At 38.4% G+C, this 15,187-nt stretch overlaps 1 protein-coding gene across 4 annotated transcripts in view; it reads left to right on the forward strand.

The window, feature by feature from the left end:
* The window catches only part of EMSY (EMSY transcriptional repressor, BRCA2 interacting), a 92,940-nt gene extending 78,016 nt beyond the window's left edge, over window positions 1–14,924 (forward strand). For 3 of the 4 annotated variants that reach the window (XM_044668158.1, XM_044668159.1, XM_044668160.1), the window contains 6 exons: window positions 1,191–1,346; window positions 2,568–2,609; window positions 5,894–6,048; window positions 8,875–9,447; window positions 10,384–10,884; window positions 14,265–14,924. In XM_044668158.1, the coding sequence (XP_044524093.1) occupies window positions 1,191–1,346; window positions 2,568–2,609; window positions 5,894–6,048; window positions 8,875–9,447; window positions 10,384–10,884; window positions 14,265–14,459 (1,622 nt within the window). In that variant the 3' untranslated portion in view covers window positions 14,460–14,924. The remainder of the gene's footprint in view (window positions 1–1,190; window positions 1,347–2,567; window positions 2,610–5,893; window positions 6,049–8,874; window positions 9,448–10,383; window positions 10,885–14,264) is intronic. The other variant, XM_044668161.1, reaches the window with a different exon arrangement.
* The last annotated feature ends 263 nt before the right edge of the window (window positions 14,925–15,187 follow it).

Genomic DNA, 15,187 nt, shown 5'->3' on the forward strand with positions numbered 1-15,187 from the left:
AGCCTGGTTGATGGGCCTGGAGGGAGGGCAATATACCTGTACCCATTTAGGCCTTCTGCTTTGTTTCTTTCCTGACTTTAGCCACATGTACAAAACTTTTTGTAAAACAGAGACACCTTTTACTCATATGGTATGTTTTCATTAATTGACACATACAATTATGTGAAAACCTGAGAAAGTTATTTATTTGTTTTTTTTCGGACTGACTTTTAAGTGTAGGAAAACAAACCAAAATGGTAAGTCTTAAGTCTATTCCAAAAGATCGTGGCCTTAGGTATAAACTTCATATATCTGTTCTCCAGTTTTAGTCAAATACATTCAAGAACAGACATCGAAGGCAGATCTAAAGGGGAAGGAAATCATATCAGATGGTGTCCTGAAGTGTACCTATGGAAGAGACTAAAGCAGTCCCATCGAAATCTTAGAGTTGGATTAGATTTCTTAGATTTCAGAAATTATTTTATCCAAAATGCCTTAAATAGGAATCTACTCTATCATATCCCTAACAAATGGCCTTCTAGCTCCTACCTGAAAAAGCATGACATATAGTGTAGTGAAAAGAACTCTGCATTTGGAATCAGAGGACCAGGGTTAAAACCCTGCCTCTGTTCCTTACAACCTGTTTGACCTTGAGCAAGTAATTTAGCATCGCTGAGCTTCAGTTTCCTCATCTGTAAAATAAAGGTGTTAGACTAAATGATCTCTAAATCTTTGATCCTCTGGTCATAGGTGAACCCTCTTTACCATCCAAAGCAGTTTGTTCATTTTGGATAGCTCTTACTTTTAGATTGTTAGGAAGTCTTTCATTATGTTGAAATTATGTCTGCCTCTTTGTTATTTGTTCCTCTTGCTCCTATTTATATCCTTTTGAGCCAATTGGAATAAATATGATCTCTTTTTCTCACGACAGTGCTTGAATACTTGAGTTAGTGTTCATAGTCTCCCTAAATTAAATTAAATGGCCCAGTTCCCTTCAACCCACATTGCTTATTAGGTAGTGGCAGAGGAGAAGGGAGAGGAGGCCTTATCTATTCTTTTCACTGGAAAGTCATCTTTCCCTCTTCTGTCCACTGCCTGAGCAGCTTCCAGGACTTTCTTCCTGAAAATTTTTGTTCCATATCCCAGGTGCTACTCTAGTTTTGGTATTTGTCTGAACTGCAAATGAAATTCCTTCTAACTCTTTTGAACAGTGAAGGAGAAATTGGAATCCAAACCAAGACAAGCCACTATTGACTTGAGTCAAATGGCAGTTCCTATTCAAATGGCCCAAGAAAAGCGGCGCTCTCCTGAGAGTCCGTCAATCGCTGTGGTGGAGTCAGAGCTTGTCACTGAGTATATCACCACTGGTGAGTGACAGAAAAGTCATACCCCAAGGCTGGAAAAGCACCTGTTCTCTTTGAACCTGCCTCATCTCCCCTTTTATTATAGCTACGGAAAAAGGTTTTTAGTTTTTCTTAGACTGGAAATTCCTCAAGAGTAGGGTCTTTCTTGAATCTACATTGATATCCTCAGTGCCATACACATAGTCAGCACTGAAATGTACTTTTAGATTTCATGGTATTAGTGATTATTCAAGAAGAAAGAAAAGGATAAACATTTATTTCTTCTAGTAGACTTCCAGTTCTTATGTATCATTTTTAGAGTATTCCCTATCATTAACTATCATTAACATCTAGAAAGTGCAAGTAGTATGTTAGTATAGTTTGTGAGTAATATAACATTGTGAGAAAGACCATAAACACATCCCTGAAGATAGGGTCACAAATGCTGAAAAAAAAATGATAAAATGAGGTTCATCTTTGAATGGAGTATTTTGATACAGCTATTTAAAAACAAATAAATCCTAGCACAGTTATTTAATGTAAAGGAGAAATTTAGATAGTTATAAATCCCCCTTACTCCCTAGGGATCACAGTGGCAGGCAAGTGAAATATTTATAATGCATTTTGGCAGCAAAAAAACTAATAAGATTTTTGGATGGTTCATATACAGAAATGTTAAACAGGAAAGATAATATAGCTTCTCCTTCCCCTTCTCTGTTGAGGCCACACCTGGAATACTGCTTTCTATTATGAACACATCATTACCCAAAAGGTTTGTACAAACTGGAGGGAGTTCAGAGAATAGCAATGTGAATAAGAGGCAAGGAAGAATGACTTATGAGGCAATATTTAAGAAATTGAGTCTATATGGTTTTCTTAAGTGATGATTAAGGAAGAACATAAGCTTAAAAATATTTGAAGGATACTAGTACCAAAGAAAGAAAGGAACTACTTGGCATTAGTCCAGAAACCATGATTAAGAGTAATGGGTTGAAATTACCCAAAGGAGAAAGTCTAGTAAAAGCCTAACACACCCCCCCCCCCAATAAATAAATAATGAAGAGTGTAGGCTAATCATACAGGGAAGATTTTTCTTAAAGGCCTATTCTTTGGAGACATTTAACAGAAGACTTGAGAAAGCAGTAGCATGCTTGGGGATCCATATTAACTGCTTGAGGTTGAGCTAGATGACAGTGATAAAGACAGAAAAGACCTGTGATTTTTTTTTCCCTTTATCCTTTTCAGAACGCACTGATGAGGGAACAGAGGTTGCTTTTCCCCTTCTAGGTAAGTGGTGCATTTCTCTCTGTAGTACCATTATAGCTGAAAAGTTATGGTGTCAGGGCAGACCCTTTATATGGATGTATTTTATCTACTCTGGATAGAGAAAGAATAAGAATAAAGTCGTGATAAAAGAGGGCAAGACATACTGTGAGTAAAAATGTAGAGGACATTTTCACAAATGAGCCTTGCTCAGAAGATAAGGGGCACATAAAGAAGCAATCATCAAGAAGGCATTTAATAAATGTATGTTAATTAACAGATTTAAGCCATCTACATGGCTCAATTAAAATCACTTATCATTTCCTCTTCTTCCTTCTTCCTCTATAGCTTCTACACTGTAATCTTTTTCACTTTCCCTTTCTTTCTCAACCATCACCAAATAAGATTTGTTATAAACTAAAAGCATCTAGTATGTTGGCTCACATTTACATTATGTTTAACAGTTTAAAAAATATTTTCCACATAGCATTGTGAGATTTTTTGTTTTTTTGTTTTACTTTTTACATTTTACAGATGAGGCATCTGATACTTAAAGAAGTTAAAAAGAGATGTTTTAGGCAGTTGGATGATTGTAGTGGATACAATTCTGGGTCTGAAGTCAGAAAGACTTGAATCTGAATCCTGACTCAAATGTATATTAGCTGTATAGCCCTGGGCTAGTCACTCTATTTGCCTCAGTTTCCTCAACTCTAAAATGGAGATAATAACTGCATTTTGCTCCCACAGTTGTTGTGAGGATTCAATGATATAATACTGGGAAGTGCTCTACAAACCTTGAAGCACTCTATAAGCTTTAGTTCTCATTTTCATACAACTAGTAAGGGTCAGGATTGGAATCCCCCAAGTTGCCAGGTTCTGTCTGACTCTTTCAGCCGGGCTTCTTGTATTAATTCACATTTTTTGTAGCATTTTACATAAGTCTTTCTTCTCAACAATTCCATTCAATCATAGAATTGATGCTGAAGCACACAGAGGAAAAAAATTTGCCCATGTCACCTAGCCAGTAAGTATCAAAACTAAGATTAGAAACCAAGTCTTCTGACTTTAGGATTCTAGTGTCATTGATATTACACTAAGCTGCCTCTTCTTTATCTGCTTCTGTGACCTTGCTAGCCATTGGTGCTGATTTTCTTTGTCTCCTCTGACATCCATACATTATGAGTTATTTTGGAGGGGGTTATAATATATTTCTTTTTAAACCCTTACCTTCTGTCTTAGTCACTACTTTAAGACAGAAGGGCAAGGACTAGGCAAACAACAGAGTTAAAGTGGTTTGCCCAGGTGACTTGCCACATAGCTAGGAAATGCTGAAGGCCAGATTTAAACCAAGGCTCTCCCGACTCCTGGTCTGTCACTATCCACTGTGCCACTTAGCTGCTCCTGGGGTTATCATTGTGGTTACAGCCCAAGTTTTAGAAATTGTTTTGTTAAGTCAACAATTTTTTTTAGTCTTAAGTGAACTAATAGTTATGAAGACACAGCTGTTCATTCCATTTTATCTTATGGTTTTATTAGAAGTGTAATCTGTTTTTTCCCATTTCTTTTAATGTGTCCTTTTTTTTTTTTTTTAAAGGTTAGGTTGCTTCTTTTTAATGTAATGCATGATTTATTTTTATTCTTCTTTGATAGTATCCAAGAAGGGTTTTTATTTTCATGCAAACTCTAACCCAGATGCTTGGTTTTGATTGAGGTCATGTGCCTATGACAGTTTTAGTTAAAACTACATAAATTTAAAAATAAGTGTACGTCAGTGAAATGTAGTAAAATTCTGCTATGTTTATTAAAACAGGAAATGTAAAAACAGTAATCATATGCAGGCTTACAATCTTATATGCCATAAATTTTTGAATGCCATTAATGTAACATGTATATCTGAATATATATGGAATGTGTAATAAGAATAAATCAACCCTGTTCTCATTGTTCTGGAATACTTGAGAGGTTTCAAATTTCAATCTTAATGTCATAAGAATGGGATTTTCTACATTAATTTCCTTTATGATTGTCTCCCTCTTATATATCCCAGCATGACCTTTCCAAGAATAAAAGTATATAAATTCATATATATAGTCATCTGGGCACTGCTTGTACCATTAGAATATCGATGAGGTAGAGAAAATTATGGGCTTTTGGTGTACAAAAGTTCCATACGTTGTACTTGGCCCACTCTGTCTCTGGATGATTTAGACTACTTTTCCCATACCTTACGAAACATTTCTAAAATCCTGTAGAAAAGCAGGCATCAAATGCTACTAGTTGTTTTCAAATTTTTAAGTCAAGACTGATAAAAGAAAATAGATGAACATCTTTTGATGTAAACTTTTAACTTATTCCTATACTACTGCTTTAACAAAGAAAATCTTCTTTAACCTTTATTTTCAAATGAGCTTTGTCTGGGTCAGAAGAAAGGACAGTTCATTTTCTGCTGTTTCACATCCTATTTATTTTTCCCTATTTGTATATTATTGCTTTCCAGTTTCCAGAGTGCTTTAATACTCATTCTCCCATTTGCTCCTCACAACAACTCTTTAAAGGAATCAGGACAGGCATCATTCATTACTCCTGTCCTTTCTAGAGGAGGAAACTGAGGCTTCAAGACACTTAAGTGACAGGCCTGGTACACTTCATTAGTTAAGTGGGTGAGCCAGAACTCTGGGAAGCCATGATGATATATTGGAAAGAGCCCAAGATTAGGAATCTGAGGGTCTGGGTTGGAATCCTAGCTCTTTCACTTACTATCTTTGTGGCCTTGGACAAATTACTTCCCTTCTCTGGAGTTCTGTTTCCCCCTCTGTAAAATGAGGGGGTTAGACTAGATGTTCTCTGAGGTCCATTTCAGATCTAAATCCTATGATCCTGTATCTAAAAACAAGGTCTGACTCTTTAAGTTCACTGTTCTCTCCACTATACCATGGTGATGTCTCACTTCTTTAAGAGTCCTGAGAATGTCAAGCAGTACTGTTTTGTAGTCAGCTTTGAAAACTTCTGAGTTAAATTTGGAGTGAGTATTTAGAAATTTAAGGCCCTCCAACCTCCAAAGTAGTCTTGGAGACATTCAGTTTAGCAAATACTTAGCAAAATGAAACTGATGTTCTCAATAAGATGAATAAGCCTCATTGGAGAAAAGGAGGAATATTGATTCAAACATCTATTCTCCCACGCTAGGAACACTAAGGGCCTTCTTTCCTTTGCCATGTAATTTCATGTACATTTGCTTAAAACTACTAGTAACGTTTCAGATACTGTGGTTATTTCTGAAGAAATACCATTGCCTACTGTATTTGCAGTTAGCCATCGTTCCCAGCCCCATCAGCAGTCCTCCCAGCCCCAGCGGACTCTGCTTCAGCATGTGGCCCAGTCTCAAACAGCTACACAGACTTCGGTGGTGGTCAAGTCCATCCCTGCATCATCTACAGGCGCCATTACCCACATCATGCAGCAGGTTGTAACTACCCCCTTATTCCTTCTCTTCCATACCATCGCAACTAATCCTTCCCTGTTTTAAGATTTCATCCTGCTTTATGATCACTGTCTTCAGATATCTGAGAAGTTGTTTTCTGAAAGAGGGATCAACTTATTCTACTTAGTTTAGGAAAGCAGAACTAGTAGCAGTGTGTGGAATTTGGAAGGGTAGCTCAGTATAAGGAAAAACTTCCTCATGATTAGAGCTGTGCAAAATTGGAATAGGCTGACTCTTGAGGTAGTATATTTCTTGTAACTGGAAGTTGACAAACAGAGGCATCTTGTCAAGGATGTTGTTGTTGGGGCTTGTGATTGGGGGGAATGGAAGTTGGGGAAGAAGGAATGACAAGATGACCTCTATGATCCCTTCCAGCTCTAAATCTATGTTCTTTATAGCCTTTCTATATCTTTACATCTGTGGTTCTGTTTTGAAAGTATCAATGCTTCAGTGATGTCTATAACTCTTAGAATAATATTTCTTTTACAAGGTAGAAGTGGTGGAAGAGTTGACCTTCATGAAAATAATTACCTGAATAAGTGCTTAAAAATAATTAGTAGATAAGAGCATTCTCTAGGTCAGGGGTCGGCAACTTTTTTGGCCGTGAGAGCCATTAATGCCACATTTTTTAAAATGTAATTTCGTGAGAGCCGTACAGTGCTCACAGTGCTGCTCCTGTAACAGTGCCTGAAAAAAAATTGACTTTATGACTCCTGCAGAAAGAGCCATATCTGGCCCTCAAAAGAGCCAGATATGGCTGGAGAGCCATACGTTGCCGACCCCTGCTCTAGGTAGTAATGAGCTCTCATATTTTGAAGCACTGTTGCTGTCTCAGTAAATCTTGCTTGTTTTCATGAAGCCCATTCTGAGGCTCTTATGTTTGACTGATAGCTTTATGCTTAATTTACTGTTAGGGCACTTAGAGGTGAGTAAAGTTCTAAAACAGAATAGCATTCATTCTGTCAGATATTCTAACTGTTTTTTTTTTTTTTTTTGTAATCAGTAGTCAATCCTTACAACACAAAGAGGTGGCACATACCTGCAATCCTAGCTATCAGGGAGACTGAGGCTGAGGCAGGTAGCTATGTTTAACTTGGAAGTTCTGAGCTACAGTGAGTTGAGTTGATCAATAGTATGACTGTGCTAAATCTAACATAGGTATGCCCCCAAAAGTGGGGGGGCCACAAGATTGTATAAAGAGGAGTAAAGCAGCCCTGATCAGGAATGGAGCAGGTAGGACTCCTGTACTGATAGGTACTAGAATGAGATATCTGAGAGACTTCTCACTTGAGCATGATAGGTAGATCCAGTCTTTTAAATAAAAAAAAAGCATTTTCAAGCTAGGTCAGGTGACCACCAGAGAAGAAGTGATTCAAAAACCAGTAAAAGAATGACTAACTAGAAATTTCAAAATTTTTCAGATGAAATATTCCATTTTTATTTTATTGGTAAATTAACTCTTAAAAAATAATTGGCAGATGCTTTATTGTTTACAAAGTTCTTTTTTGTGTCTGATCCTTAAGGTTGATAGTCCCAAGAAATATTATCCCCACTTTCAGATAAGGAAATTGAGGCTCTGTGAGAGGGAGTGATTTGTCTAAGGTTTCATAGTAAGCAGTCTGATCAGAGTTTCCTTTGTCTAGTTCAACCCTCTCCTTTTTTAGAGTAGGGAAACAACCTCAGAAAGGAAAAGTCACAAAGTCACTGAGTTGGAAGGGGCCTCAGAGATGTTCTACAATAGTTCTTGCTTGAATAGTATTACCTTCTACAACATCCCTGACCAGTTAGTGTTCAACTTGAATGACTCCAGTGATGGTGAAACCCACTACATCTTGAGGCAACCTATCACACTTTAAAATAGCTCTGTTTATTGCAAAGTTTTCCTTATGTGAATCCTAAATCTGTCTCTCTGCAACTTCTACTTATTTTTCCTAGTTCTGCCCTCTTGGGCCAAACAGAACAAATCTAATCCCTTTTCTCCATGACAGCCTTTAAAATACTTGAAGGCAGCTCTCATGTCCTCCCTCTCAGTTTTCTTTTTCCCCATACTAAACATCCCCAATTCCTCCAACTGATTGATCCTAGGGCATAATTGCCAGTTCCCTCACCACCCTGATCATCTACCTTTGGACGGTCTCCAGCTTACCACTGTCCTTCTAAAATAGGGCATCCCAAAGACAATTTCACATTGGCAAAGAGATACATTTCAACTAACTACTTTAGGGGATGCACCTTGAAGTAAGATGAATAGGCTGATCCCAGGGGAAGTTATGATTCTTCTGGTATAAGTGGAACAATTTTCTTCTAAAACCATACTTTTTGGGAGGATCATTTTATGACTTCTGAAGATCTCAAATCTTGGACAAATTTTGAGTGACTCTCTTAACCCATTAATCTGAGGGCTTTTAGGTTTATGTGTAACTTGTACAAAACTATTCTTCTGTGCCTCTTAAAAGGGTGCAGAGGCTCTTGGACTCTCAGAGACTATGCCAGTGGTGCTCAGGCTCTGGCAGTTTCCAACCAAACTGGAAAAGGTTTGGGTATGAGTCCGTTGACTTCCTGTGTCTGTTATTGGAGGAACAAACCTAGCTGAGTATAGAAAGGCTCTTCTTCAGAGAACTGGCCAGCTGAAGATGAATCGTTTTGGCTGTAGCAACTGATGAGATAGCCCAATGAGGCTTCAAGAGAGTTGCTGTCTGCATCAGCAGAGGGAACATCCATAATGATGAAATCACCTTTCTTTTGAGGTTGTAGAAATGGCAATGGTGTTTCTTTCACTTCTAATTTGTTCTTGTCCTTTTTCCCTAGGCTTTAAGCAGTCATACAGCTTTTACCAAACACAGTGAGGAACTTGGAACTGAGGAAGGCGAGGTAGAAGAGATGGACACTTTAGACCCTCAGACAGGTCTGTTTTATAGATCAGCTCTGACTCAGTCACAAGCCCCCAAACCACAGAAGCCCCAACTGGAGCCAGCTCAACTGCAAGTGAAAACCCTTCAGTGCTTCCAGACTAAACAGAAGCAAACTATCCACCTGCAGGCTGATCAGCTCCAGCATAAACTCCCGCAGATGCCCCAGCTTTCCATCAGACACCAAAAGCTTACCCCTCTTCAACCAGAGCAAGCACAGATCAAGGCCGAGGTGCAGCACAGCCAGCATCACCCGGGGGCCAAAGAAAGGCAGCTCCCCACGCTAATGGCACAGCCCCAGCAGACTGTAGTACAGGTTTTGGCTGTGAAAACCACGCAGCAGCAGCAGCAGCAGCTCCCCAAACTCCAGCAGGCACCGAATCAGCCAAAAATCTACGTGCAGCCCCAGCCCCCGCCCCCTCAGGGCCCCCTGCAGCTCCCCGCAGCTTCTGAGAAACAGCCAGCGAGCCAGGTAACGGAATATTGATAGCATGCAAAGTTAGCCTGCTCTTTCAAGGAAAAAATGAAAGCAACACGCACGGCCCAGGCATGGTAGCGGGGCTTTCTCCTGGCAAGAGGAAAAAAAACGCACAACCTCATTGCACTGGTAATACTTGTCCTGCCCGGAGGTTGGAAGTAGGAAAGAAATGTACTCGTTAATATAGGAAGAAAAAAAATTGTAGCACACAGAACTTGATTTTTTCAGTTTTTGTTTTGTTTTTTTATGAAATTACTTCTACATTGACCAACAGTGCATGGCATCCATGTCCCTAATTATTTTTATTTTTGTTTTTTAGGCATAAAATATTATTCATTTCCATGCCCATAAATTTTCATTTCTGTGGCAATGAAGCTAAGTATATTGTAGTCTCCTAAGGACCTCCATTTCACGTCTTCCTTTGTAGTTTACATCACCATTTAGTTAAATTTGTCTCCTATTTTTCAGAAGCGCAATCTTATGTATGGGCAATCAAAAAAAAAAATAGGCTGAGGAAAATCAGTGACTTTGGAATGATTTTATCTATCTTTTTTTTTAAGGCAAAATAAATTAACTCTTCTGCCCTTTATTTGAAAAGGCAAAAGTGTGTACATATATAAACATATATGAAATTATTTTGAAAGGGGACAATAGTGTTCCATTTGGGGGTGTAAATCCCAAAGGAAAACGAGGCTGCTATGACTTTTTCCTGGTAGGAACTTCGGCTGGCTGTCCAAAGAATATTTCAACCCTTTCCTCCTTCCCCAGCCTCTTTTTTTAAAAAAAAATGTTATTGTTTAAAACACTGAGCTTCAAACTGTCTTCCTAGCATCACAAATGTTTAGTTTGGCATTTTGTCCAGATGATAATGATTAGTTTTAAATCAAAGAGACCTAGCTGTAACACACAAAACCCAAATTTGATTTTCAGGTGGAGCAGCCAGTTATAACTCAAGGATCCTCTGTTACAAAGATAACCTTTGAGGGGCGGCAGCCTCCCACTGTTACAAAGATAACTGGTGGCAATTCTGTGCCTAAGCTGGCAGTGCCAGTTACAGGCATATCTCCCATGCAGGCATCTGAGAAGACAGCAGTCTCAGACATTTTGAAAATGTCTATGATGGAAGCTCAGATTGACACAAATGTAGAACATATGGTAGTGGATTCCCCCAACAAGGCAATTGCCACTAATAAACTCCCTGGTGAAGCAGACTCGTCACCCTCTACCCAGGTGGTGGCAGTAGGGCTGGCGACTTCCACTCCCCAGCAACAGAAATGTAGAGAAGCCTGTTCAAGTCCTTCTGCTATTGGTCCATCTTTAACAACACGGAAAATTGAAGCACCAGGAGTACCTGCAACAGGCCAGTTCATACGTATTCAGAATATAGGCCAAAAGAAAGCTGAAGAGAGCCCTGCAGAAATTATTATCCAGGTAAGAGTTGGCAGAAAAATGAGAAAGCCTGGGAATGTTGGAAGAATGGGCATGCATGTGTGTTATGAAGTTACAATTATGCATGTGTTTTAGGAAGAGGCAGTTCAACTTTTTAAATCCATGGCATTAAAAAGAAAAGAAAGGTATTTTTTCAAAGATTTTGTGATGAATTTGGTTTTTAGGGCATTGAGGATGGCACTATTTAGTTATAAACTCTCTTTCTTTGAAGAGGTTCAGAAAATATTTGTAGCTGTTGACCAAATACTATAGTACTTTTGGTAGCACAGAATTCTGTTTTACATAATTTGACCTTTAGCCAGTCATTTCAGTAAGTTGACACTAACATTAGGCAAAAGAGTATTGGTCTCTGGGTCTCTATTAGGTTGTTCTCCAATCCCTAATTTTCCGTGAGAATTAAATTTGCATGTATTTTTGAGTAGCTCCTTAGCAACCACTCGTCTCATTCTTGACCATTTTACATTTCACAATATAGCAAAAAACTCATTTAACTGTTTTGGAGAGTGGATGAATCAGATTCTAGAATCCTAGAATCAGAAACTACCTCAGGACTTACCTAATCCAATCCTTTACCAAAGCACTAGTGTTCTTGTATAATATTCTTGGCCATTGACCCTTTAACCTTAGTGTGAGTACCTTCAGTGATAAAGGACTAGATATTATCTGTGAAGTGATCTATAAAGAGGCACTTCCTCTGAAAGTAGCCAATCCTTTTTTTGGCTAGCCTCCATCATTAGAATGTTCTTACTTCTCTGGAGCTAAAATCCCCCTCCCTGGAACAGCTTCTCATGCTCATAGTTTTGCTCTGCCCTAGGACAGCTTATCAGGCATAGGAAGGCATTTGTTAGTCACCCTCTTTGCCCTCCTCCAGGTTGTCTTCTAACTAATCCCCAAGTTCCTTCACATGTTTCTCACATGACATCGTTTTGAGTCTTCTCCTTATTCTATCCTCTGGATGGAAGACATCATTTGTCTAAATTGTACATTTTACAGTGATTGCAGATTTAAGAGAAAGAAATGACTGAAGATGTAGGGGTGTGTGTGTGTGTGTGTGTGTGTGTGTGTGTGTGTGTGATTGGGGATGGGAGGAAACAATCTGAATTCTTGATGTTACCTTGTTTGATTTCCAACTTTCTGATTCTTAGATTAGAATACCAAGGGCTCATTACTTCATTGGCTTTAGAGATGAAAGAGACCTTAATGCTCATTTTATAAGTGAGGAAACTAAGGGGAAAATGGATAGCTAGCCAATAAGTGGCAGAGTTGTTCTGGCCATTGCTTGAAGGCATGGAGTAGGTAAGAGGCTAGGAGTATTTCAGTCAAAGATTAAGTTAAAGGATTAGATTAAGGTTTTAGAGTAAAGTCAGCCAGAATCACTCACTCTGAATCATTATGATGCAGTTGTAATTTTAGTCTTCCCCCTGCCACTTACTGTTCTTCTGGTCCATGTCCTCCTACGCACCATCAGTAGCTTGTGTCTTACTATTGCTAACTAATGTCAGCTTAAAAAAAAATTGTAAGTGGGTAAATGGACCTCAAGGGAAACAAGACTCATAATTTATGCTAAAACTGAATAGAAATTGGGGCAGCTGGGTAGCTCAGTGGATTGAGAGTCAGGCCTAGAGACGGAAGGTCCTAGGTTCAAATATGACCTCGGACACTTCCCAGCTGTGTGACCCTGGGCAAGTCACTTGACCCCTCCATTGCCTACCCTTACCACTCTTTTACTTAGGAGCCAATACACAGAAGTTAAGGGTTTAAAAAAAACTGAATAGAAATTATTTACTATTCAATTGTCTGTACCCCTCTGAAATAGCAGGTTAAATTAAGAAGCTTTGTGTAGCAGAAAGATGACTGTGCTGGGAGTCAGGAGACTTCCACTCTAGTTCTGGCACTACTTCTATCCTGCTGCTCATAATGGGCAAGTCCCTTCCCTATTTGACTTCTCTGTCTGCTCACCTTTAAAAGAAGCGGGTTTAACTAGATGATTATTTTTGAGGTCCCCTTCAACTCTTAACAATCAGTCCAAATTTGTTTTAGCTTTCACAGGGATATTGATGGCGTATACTTATATAAGCAATAAAATTGCCAATTTAAAATTCAGTAAAGGGTCCTTTAGGATTAACAAAAGATGTTTATAAAAGCACTTTGCTTTCTCTAAGGGAATAATAATAATAGCTGATATTTTTATAATATTCTAAAAAAATGCTTCAGATATATGATCTCATTTGAAATATGTGATAGTATTACATTAGACAATATGTGATAGTATTACATATTTAGGAGGAATTGCATTTTAGTAAGTTTAAAATAGCATTTTACCATCTTACGAATATGTAGGCAATCTCAGCATAAGTAATAGTTTTAGAATTGGAAAGAACCTTCTAATTAAGTTAGTCTAATCACCTCATTTTATAAACGGGGAAACTGCTATCCTGAGAGGGGATTAGTCCTTGTAAATTCCTGCTACAAATCAATAAGATGGCACCTACTAGAACCCTGATGGCTTGATTCCAAGTCAGGTGATAATTCTCCAGCACTAGATTTTCTGCAATGCCTTTGGCCATGGAAAATGATAAAATAAAGCAGAATCAATACCTGAGTATGTTGAGTTGCCATCGGGATAGGATCTAATACATAATTTCTTATGTCATGAATTATCTTCAGCTCATCGAGATAGAAATCTGCATATTTCAGGTTTGACTTTTTGACTTTAAAGAAATGTTGCTTTTTTCTACCCTTATCAATAAACATGAGCTAACAGAGTCAAGTAATGCTGTATGTCCTAGAAGTGTTATTTTTGTAGTATTTTTAAAAAGATTATTCACATAGATTTCTTTAAATACAGTAACTGCCTCAGTTTTATGATTTGATGCTCACAACATAACATATATACATACACTTATTTGAAGTATAAAAGAGAATATTGTCCCTAGAAAGGATCTTAGAGAACGTCTAACTTAATATATCTCTGCCATCCTCTCATTGTATGGCAGGTGAGGCATTTCCCTTCCAGAGGTCTCAGTTCCTTCATCTTTGTCTTTATAATAAGGCCATCAGACTAAATGATCTCCAAAGTCCCTTCCAGCTCTTAAGTTTCTGTGATTGTAATGTCAGAACTCCAGCTCTCTTCTGTCTTCTAGCCCAGCGCCTTTTTCATTACATCATGCTGCCTTGATTAATGACCTCTAGAAAATGCCTTTGAAAATTAGATCCATTCATCATCCAACCTCCATGTTGGTCTTCTATTGAGGCCAGCATCTCTTTAGTCTTTACTCCCCTAAGACCCTCTACCCCACCCCACCACACCCCCTGGGCTGTTACAAAGGTTAAAACCTTGTCATGTGTATCTTTTGTTACAGACTATCCCTCAGTATTCCATTCCTTGTCACTCCAGCTCCAATGTGGTGGTAGAACCCAGTGGGTTTCTTGAACTCAATAACTTCACTAGTCAGCAGCTGGATGAAGACGAGACGGTATTGGAGCAGGACTTGGACAGCAGCACAGAGGAGGGAACAGAACCCAGCCCTTCTCAAAATTCAGCCGAACGGTCCTAGTGTTTTGGACACCAGAGTGCACTTTAAAACCTGCTGGGTTCTCTTCCCAGGTGTCCAGGGAATTCCTTGTATTTTGTTGTATAAAGAAAGCACTTTGCAATTAGTTATGCCATGGATCCTGAAATGACAGGTGCGTTTCACCAAGATGTTGCTGCCAGAGCACCATTTTAAAACTTGAGTTGAAACTCACAAGGGTAGAATGTCCTTTTTTAAAAAAGAAAAAAAGAATTAAATAAAAAAGGAAAAGGAAAAAAATCTGCAACAACTTAAGACCTTCTTAGTAAAAACTTCTCTTGGACTATAACCAGATAGAAAACTTTGTCCTGCAGTGAAGAGAGACTTTTCCTGTTTTTGTTTCTCAGTTGGCATCTGCTAAACAAAACACCATTGGAAAGGACTGTGAATGGACATTGTGTTTTAGAAAAAGCACACCAGGGACAGTTTTAAATCTCTCTTTTTTTTTTCTTTCTTCCTTTCTTTCTTTCTTCCTTTCTTTTTTCTTTCTTTTTTTCTTTCCTTTTTTTTTTTTTGTAAAGCCCCAGGAAATGTTGAGCTGGTGACCATTTTGCACTTGGCCCAATTCATATTGAATTACTAAAAAACTTAGAAAAATGTTAGCACTAAAGTTCTTTTGGGATCCTTAAGAGTGAGTTCAATCATTCATTGTTGATCATATGTGGATTTGGTAGCTGTCTTTGAGGCTTGTGTACTTTCACAAGTTGTATGCT

The sequence above is a fragment of the Gracilinanus agilis genome, chromosome 3, assembly GCF_016433145.1.
Source record: "Gracilinanus agilis isolate LMUSP501 chromosome 3, AgileGrace, whole genome shotgun sequence".
Lineage (NCBI taxonomy): Eukaryota > Metazoa > Chordata > Mammalia > Didelphimorphia > Didelphidae > Gracilinanus > Gracilinanus agilis.